This window comes from Castanea sativa, chromosome 7 (genome assembly GCF_040712315.1).
Source record: "Castanea sativa cultivar Marrone di Chiusa Pesio chromosome 7, ASM4071231v1".
Classification (NCBI taxonomy): domain Eukaryota; kingdom Viridiplantae; phylum Streptophyta; class Magnoliopsida; order Fagales; family Fagaceae; genus Castanea; species Castanea sativa.
Genome location: NC_134019.1, coordinates 29,767,743 through 29,776,256, shown reverse-complemented (window position 1 = coordinate 29,776,256; position 8,514 = coordinate 29,767,743). Strand labels below are relative to the sequence as shown.

Here is an 8,514-nt window from a genome sequence, read left to right as displayed (position 1 = left end):
TAACTTGACTTCATGGAGCTCGAGTTACAAAACGCCGCTATAAGTCCTTAAAAATGTCACTATTTGCTCTTTAAAACGTCGCTATAGGGCTTAACTCGATTTTGAGAAAATAAAGTTTCAAAATAGGGGTATTTCCCTAATTAGTTTAGGAAAGAAGACAACATGCTGATTTTTTTTTTACGAAATATTCCCTCCGCCCCCCCCCCTCCCCTCCCAACTTAATTATCTTTGCTCCCACGCTCCCAAATCTTGGCCCCTGGCCCTTAAATCAAAATATGGTCCAAGAAGACAACCCAAAGATCAACACTACACAACCCAAAAGTTAACAAAATAAAATAAAATAAAAAGCCTATTATTAGCCTAACCAATCAAATTTTAGTTCACAAAAAAGAAAAACCAAAAATCTAATTTGAGATGAGAGAGAAAGAGACTGAGGGAGTGTCTGATTTCGGAAGATCTAAAAGAGAAGCACAGAAATATTATAAATATAAAACTGGAAACAAAACCCCAATTTTGGATTGCCCTTCAGAGCTTCACTCAATATAATTAGACAATTGTGATCATTGGTATTTACTCTCACTCTCTCTCTCTCCTAATATAATTAGACAATTGATCACAACTTCATACAGAGCCAAGCGTTGTTGGGTTTTTTTTTTTTTTTTTTAGCATTTTCTGCAGGGAAGCCGTGCACTTCTAGCCTTCTAGGAAGCCGTGCACTCAATATAATTAGCTTTTTTTTTTTTTTTTTTTTTTATAAAGTTTGACATCCCCTTCTTAAATTCTAGTGGAGTCAACCGTCTTTTAGACTTACATTTTTTTGTTTTTTTTTGTTTTTAAAATTGACGGACTTACATTTTTTTTTTTTTAATTTACGTTTAGTTTAATGACTCCAATCTACTTTTTAATATTTGCTCTTGTTTTTTTTTTTTTTTAAAGTCTCTTAAAAAGGTATCTTTTAATATTATACAATATGTAAATTCAAAATTTAAATAATTATACAATACAAGATATAAATACATTTTGTAAACACTTTATTTTATAACCATTAATAACCTTTAATTCTCGGCCTCAATGATGAGCTTGACATATTTTAACTATGGGTAACTAAAGTGTTCTTAATGGTTCCAAGGAAATTACAAGTCAAAAGTGTTCAAATTCCTTTGAAAACAATGCTGAAAAATGACATTTTCTCACTATTTTAACCAAAACATTTTAATCATAAATAATTTCTGAATGTGGCTTTTTTCGTTGGAAATTGGACATTTTGAGCTTCAACTTTGACAAAAATAATTTCCTAATTCAGATTTAAAATGATTGAATTATAGCCATTTGAATTTTGTGTCATTAGTTCAATCCGATTAGGGTTCTAATTACTCACCTTCATGAGGCTACGAGCACAGCCTCATTTCTAAAACACCATGTTTTCAAATTTAGGGCCCCAAAGTTTGAATTTTCGAGTTGGACAGCCCTCCAGGTCCTTAGGAACGTCCGAAAGCCTCTAAAAGACCTAGAAAACCCTAGTTATATATATATATATATATATATATATATATATACACACACACATAGACACACACGCACACACACTCAACTTATACCTCCATCCAAAAACCTATCTAGAGAAAGTTGATTTTTGCCTCCATGTGTTCTAAAACCTTTTTTCTATTTTTTTAATCTCACACACAGCAACTTTTCACATTTTCTAAGTCTTCAAAATTTCTTTCTCTAACAGTGACAAAGGTAGAAACTAGTTTTTAACTTTTTCTCAAAACTTTTTTTCAAAATATTTTGCTCTTGAGTTGTAATTAATATAGTATTGTTGGGTTCTTTAATTTCTTTTGTTCTCTTAATCTGAATATGTGTTGTAGGTACTGAGGGGTTTGTTAAATAACCTCAAATTTGCGATCCTTAAGCAATGTATGGCATCCATCCCAAGATCTACTCCTTTGCTTAATATGATCCATATGAATCATGTGATGTTGTTAGTTTATGAGTCTATGTTTAATTTGTTTATTTTCTGTTAGTGCAAACACAATAATAATAGATATAGCACAAGAGAAATAGAATAAATATATATATATATATTTCTAAATATTATTTATTTGGAAGAGATTACACAATACTATTTGGACTGACGTGCAACACTCGGTTTCTTTAAAAAGATTTAAGCCCTCAGTTAACTAAACTTTGTAATTGATGCACACCTATAAATTTTTGTGTGGTTGAATATTACTCTTATACTTGTGGACTTCATGTTATGGTTTGCTCATATATATATATATATATATATATATATATATATATATATATATATATATATATAGAGAGAGAGAGAGAGAGAGAGAGAGAGAGAGGTGAGAAAAAATGTAACTATTATTTGAATGATTATATTGATTTATTGATAATAATTAATAAAACACAAAGGAGCTTAACTATTATTTGAATATAATTAATATTACCCACTTTTCTTTGATGCAATACTTAAATGAGCTTATAGTGGATAATTATTACAAAATATTATATGTATCATTGTTTTATGCATTGCTAAAAGTACAAATGTCACCGTTTTGTGCATCCACCAATTGTTAGGGTTCAAATTAATAATAGATAATGGAAAAAGAATGTGAAACAAATGGATGGAGTATCTAAAGGAGCTTATAGTGGATATTTATCATAATTGTGGAATTTATTGTGTGCATTTAAGGACATTTAAAAAAAGGGTTATGCTAACGAGTGCCCTTAGGGTATTGGTTAACAATCCATTTTAGGAAAGTTTTGACATCACTTTTATGGGAAATTAAAAAAGCTGTCAAAACATTAATTGTTTTTCTTTCTTTCACCATAAAAACTTTCTTTAAATGAATTATTAAACAATGCCCTAAGGGCATTCGTTAGCATTTTCCTTAAAAAAAATCATTTATTTTTGGCACATGGAAAAAGAAAGGAAAATAATTGTCGGAGTATTTTAAGGAAATTATAGTAGATATTTATCATAATGATAGAATTCATAGTGGATATTTATTACAAAAGATTATCTGCGTCATTATTTTATGCATTACTAAAGGTACACATGTCACTATTTTGTGTAGAAAATTGTTACGGTCATAACATTTTTACAAAACTTTCACAACAAATCATAAGTGGTAAATTGTTATTAGTTCTAATTTGAATCAACAACTTAAATTACTTTTTTGCCCACCCATAACAACCAATAACAACCTACTACTTAGAATTTATTATGAAAGTAGTGTAAAAATTTTATCGACATATCATTTGTCTTTTGTATCCACCGATGGTAAGGATTCAAATTTTAAGATAGATAAATGGGAATAAGCCATGCAAAAGAAAAATAAAATGTTACAAAATATGTATAATGGGTCAAAAATAATTGGACTTGGCTTACACTGACTTGTAGAGTTTTTTTTTTATAGTGAAATGACCATCAACACCTACCAATTTATTTGGACTTTTGATGCAACAAATGTAAGTCCCCACATTTTAATGAGGTGGGTTTTATCAAGCATTTTTTTTTGGTTGATGGTTGGGTTTTCCTTTCCTCCCTTGCTTTTGCTATTATACCATACATGTGAGATCCATACATCTGAATCCTAAACATCCTGTAGGAGTTTTTTTTTTTTTTTTATAGAGAACCAACACACTTTGAAAGATTGATTTAATAAAACGGTCTCATTGATTACCCTATCTTATGCTAGAGGAGTAGTATGGGGTTTAAAATGTTGAAATCCCTTCTTGTATTAATATTATTCTTTGTCCCTTATTAGCCAATAAATAAATATATATATATATATATATAGTCATAACTCAGTCACTCACAATCTTATTAACATTAATTAGTATACTTTTACCATATTACTTAGTATATAATTTTTTTTTAGTTAAGAAAGATATTTGCTCTTTGATAATTATGTTTTATTATCAAATAAATCCACTTGATTTTTTTTACAGGGGAGAATCTAGTCAAGCACAAACGTGCATAAAATATCATTACTTCAAATGAGTGCTTTCCAACTAGACAGAGAATCAGATAACCCTTCGAATTCCACAAACAACACAGTAGTGTGTGACAGTATACACACTACCCCACTTCCATTACGCAGTTTCACACCTATACACAGTACATAACATAAGTTTACACTACATTTACCCTCTCAATTTTCACAATCTCTGTATATAAAACTCTCTCTCTCAAAAGTCTCTGCAACCCGAAGAAAGAACCCAAACTTCCAAAAATGTCAGCACCAACTATCCCCGACTTCCTACTCTTCCTCCTTCTCCACCTCTGTCTCCTCCACACCAAAACTCTCCAAGTCCAAGCCCTCACTTCACCCACAGATATCTCAGCCCTCAAATCCTTCAAAGCCTCAATCAAACCCTCCTCTATTCCACCTTGGTCTTGCTTAGCCTCTTGGAACTTCACCACCGACCCATGTACCGTCCCTCACCGCACCTCCTTCACTTGCGGCCTCACCTGCAACCCTGAGTCGACCCGAGTCACCCACCTCGTTCTCGACCCAGCTGGTTACTCAGGTACACTCACCCCACTCATTTCTCAACTCTCCCAACTCACTTACCTTGACCTCTCTGATAACTCTTTCTTTGGCCCTATACCTTCTTCCATTTCCTCTCTTTCAAACCTCCAAACCCTCAGTCTCCGATCCAACTCCTTCTCTGGCTCAGTCCCTGTATCCATTTCCAACCTTAAATCTCTTGACTCGTTGGACCTTTCTCACAATTCTCTAACTGGGTTTCTTCCAAACTCAATCAACTCGCTCTCAAACTTGAGAAGACTCGATCTGAGTTACAACAATCTCACCGGGTCACTCCCTAAACTCCCACCAAACTTGCTTGAACTCGCTCTAAAGCACAATTCTTTATCTGGGTATCTCTCAAACTCGTCTTTTGACGGATTGACTCAGTTGGAAGTCGTGGAACTCAGTGAAAACTCTTTCACGGGGACATTACAACCTTGGTTTTTTCTCTTGCCGTCACTGCAACAAGTTGACTTGGCCAATAACAGCTTGACACGTGTCGAGGTTTGGAAGCCCGCCGGTGGCAACAGCAACCTCGTGGCCGTAGATTTGGGATTCAACGGCATTGATGGGTACTTGCCTGTGAATTTCGCTAGTTATCCTCAGTTAGCGTCTCTAACACTTCGTTACAACCGAATACGTGGCACAATCCCATTGGAGTACAGCAAGAACAAGTTTTTAAGGAGGTTGTATTTGGACGGAAATTTCTTGATCGGAAAGCCTCCGGCAGAGTTCTTTGCCGGCGGCACGTCAGTTTCCGGTAGCTTGGGGTACAATTGTCTACAGGGCTGCCCTGCTTCTTCACAACTGTGTGTGCCTTCTCAGAAACCGAATGCTATGTGCAGACATGCCTATGGTCATGGTGATGAAAAACCAAGGTCCTAATTGTCAGTCATATATTTTTATTTTTTATTTTTATTGTTCCTTCTTAGAGAATGAATAAGAAAATGTATCAATTTGAAATGCTTAACATAGAAGCAAGCTGTACCAAAAAATTGTATAAGATAAATATTGATATAGGCAGGTACACGTATTATTAAAATCATAGGGATGCTTGTATATGGAATATAGTAGTTTTTTACTTATATTTTCTGATCAAGTTTGTATCTTTGGTTAGCTTGACTTTACCTTTGGCCCCTTTGATTTGTAATTCACTAAATTTGTAAAAGTGGTTTCTGGGCAAAGAATACTCAATAATAAAAAGAAGTTGCTCTCAGTCACAGGAAATTCTTAGGTAGTTAAAAAAGAGATGAGTCCAACATGTCGGTCCTACCATGGAGCTCACAACGTTCTTTGAGGGCGTTTGGATCCCACGTCTGCCCGCGTTTTGCTTCTTTTTTTCTTTTTTTTTTTAACCCAGCCGCAAGATTTGACTATTCAGCTATTAATAGTGCACAAATGCACTGTTTATAGGTCCTACCAATTTTATTTTTTAGCAACTTTTTCATTAAAAATAAGTCTTACAGTACTATTTACACATTTAAAAATTATTTTACTACAATGTTTTCAATTTTCAATTTTTAATTTCAATAAAATAAATTCTATCTAAACGTACTCTTTGTGAAGCCTGAAGCACTGCTCCAAAAGTCCTTAAATTTTTTCCCTCAGTCAATTTTTTTTTCCTCAGAAAGCATCAAATTAAATTTCTAGAAACATCTCATTAATGATTTATTTATAAAAAAAAAAATTATAATGTAAGAGAAATTGTGAAAAAAGTGTGAGCAGGCTGTCCAGTACAAAAAAATGTGTCTTGGATCTTTCGCTACAGTTTGGCAGAAATGTAAACTGACTGTGACAGATATGTTTGGTAATTTTTTCACTTTGAGTTCGGAGAAATTTCCACGTGTTAACTTATAGTGAAAGCATCTCTCTCTCTCTCTCTGTCTGCAGAAACGTGGATAACCTGAATGTAAAATACGCCTTTTGATTTTTACTGCTACTGACTGTGTGTCTTTGTATGGAAAACCACAATAAACTCATAAAGCAAAGTCGTTAAATGCAGTTGATTTTGACATATATATATCGTTGATGATGATCCACTTTCTTATTATTATTTGGCGTATGCTGTGGCTGTACTGTGTCGGTGGTAGTTGGTACCGACGACAATATATCATAAATGTCTTATTTTTCACTGATTTTTATGACATTGCTTTGTGCGTAAATGTCCAATCTTGAATTAAACCTTCAAAACAAAGCTAATGTTTCTATAAAATAATAATAATAATAATAATAAAAAGCTACCATTAAAAACCGTCAATTATTATAAAAAAATATAACAAGGTTAGTCAAGTGTGGAGAGGAGTGTCTTCTCGAACAGTGAGAAACTTGATCTACATGGATTGCTTGTAACTGAGCTGCTCCTTCTACTTTGTTGTATTCCAATTTCTGGTCTAAAGGAAGTTTCCTTATCAAAAAAAAAAATAGAGTTATTAATGGAAAATATTAATGGGCACTGTATGATACCAGTTTAAGATGAATTATTGAGAGGATCTAACTAATACAAATTATAATAAATTTATGATAAAAATTGAAAATACAACTGATATAATAAGTGAGATTTAAAAAATTAACTCTAATGACTCTACACGTTATAAATTCAGTCAAAAATGACATTACTTTGTACATAATGTCAATCTTGAATTGAGCCTTCAAAACAAAGCTACCATTAAAGATCATCAATTATTATAGCAAAGTTACAACCGTGTTTCTAGTTATGTTTTAAGTTATTAATTACTACTTATTATAAAGGTTGCTTTTCCCTTAATTACCTTGCAATGAAGGAAAGTGATTGACAGTTAAATTGGAGTCAAATCACAAAAGGAAAAAGAGAATTTTCAATTTTGATTGCCAAAAGTAAAGACCAAATACTGTAGCCCTTCTATAATGAGTCCAAGGCTACCATGAATACTAGCTTTCATGACCTAAGTTCTAAAGTCTACCTGGTTTCCTTGACCCTTTTGTAGAAACACAGTTTATTTTGTGCATGAATTAAAATTAGCTTGCGAAAGGCTTAAATGTCAAAAATGCTGGCATGAGGTAGGATATTAATTACAAAGAAGAAGTATGGGGACCTACATTTGTGCTTGTTACTTGCCTTATCCTGTTATATAATTCTAAATGAGTAAGTCCATCACAACAATCATTTTCATAATTTTGTTACAACTTGTTTGTGGAATTGTAAACTTATCATTAATTTTTTTTCTACCACTTACAACTTACAACTCACAATTAGGCAAATTATGACCAAAATTGTAGAAATTATTGTGGTAATAAACTTGCTCAATGTTAAATACACAAGCTTCAGAAAATTGACTAACTAGCTCCGTAGGATTTCACTTATATTTTAAGGTTCATAATCAACGTTCATAATTACCCACTAGTATGCAAAAGTAGATTGGATACTACTTTTAGCTTTACATGGTTCCCTGTTCCCCACCCACAATAATTACTTTTCCTTTATGCCAAATTGGACACGTTTCAAGTCTTCTTTTTCTTTTATGATCTTGTTTCTCCTTCACGTAATAAGGTATCCGTATAAGTTTTCCTTATTCTTAGAGAAATGAATCAAATGATTGATGTGTACAAGATAGGTGACGATGGTTATTGTCTTGCAACCAGCTGTGTGTCATGACAAAAGCTCAAGGACCAATGATATGGCCGTGGGGGACCAGGCAAAAGCTCAATTCACCACCATATACTTAACCTAAGTGATGTCAACTGTTATTTTTTTTTTTTTAAGTTTTGTTAAAGCATTGTCCTTCAATCAAAAAAAAAAAAACTGTTAAATTTTTCTTAGGTATATAGTGATGGACCAGAAGCCAAAGAAATATTTTGGGGTTATCAAATGCTACTCATCATTATTTAAAAACTTTTTACTTGTTAGAGCAACCGCATCAGTTAATGCAAAAAATTTTATATTTTACACATCTAAAACCTACTTTTTTTATTTTACTCTCACATTTTT

At 32.8% G+C, this 8,514-nt stretch overlaps 1 protein-coding gene across 1 annotated transcript; it reads left to right on the top strand.

Moving 5' to 3' along the window:
* The first annotated feature begins 4,174 nt into the window (after window positions 1–4,174).
* On the top strand, window positions 4,175–5,649 carry LOC142642066 (uncharacterized). The gene has a single exon (XM_075816416.1). The coding sequence runs from the start codon at window positions 4,251–4,253 to the stop codon at window positions 5,433–5,435; it is 1,185 nt and encodes a 394-aa protein (XP_075672531.1). The 5' UTR covers window positions 4,175–4,250; the 3' UTR covers window positions 5,436–5,649.
* The last annotated feature ends 2,865 nt before the right edge of the window (window positions 5,650–8,514 follow it).

Coding starts and splice junctions, on each gene's coding strand:
- LOC142642066 (XM_075816416.1), top strand. CDS start 4,251: ATGTCAGCACCAACTATCCCCGACTTCCTACTCTTCCTCCTTCTCCAC.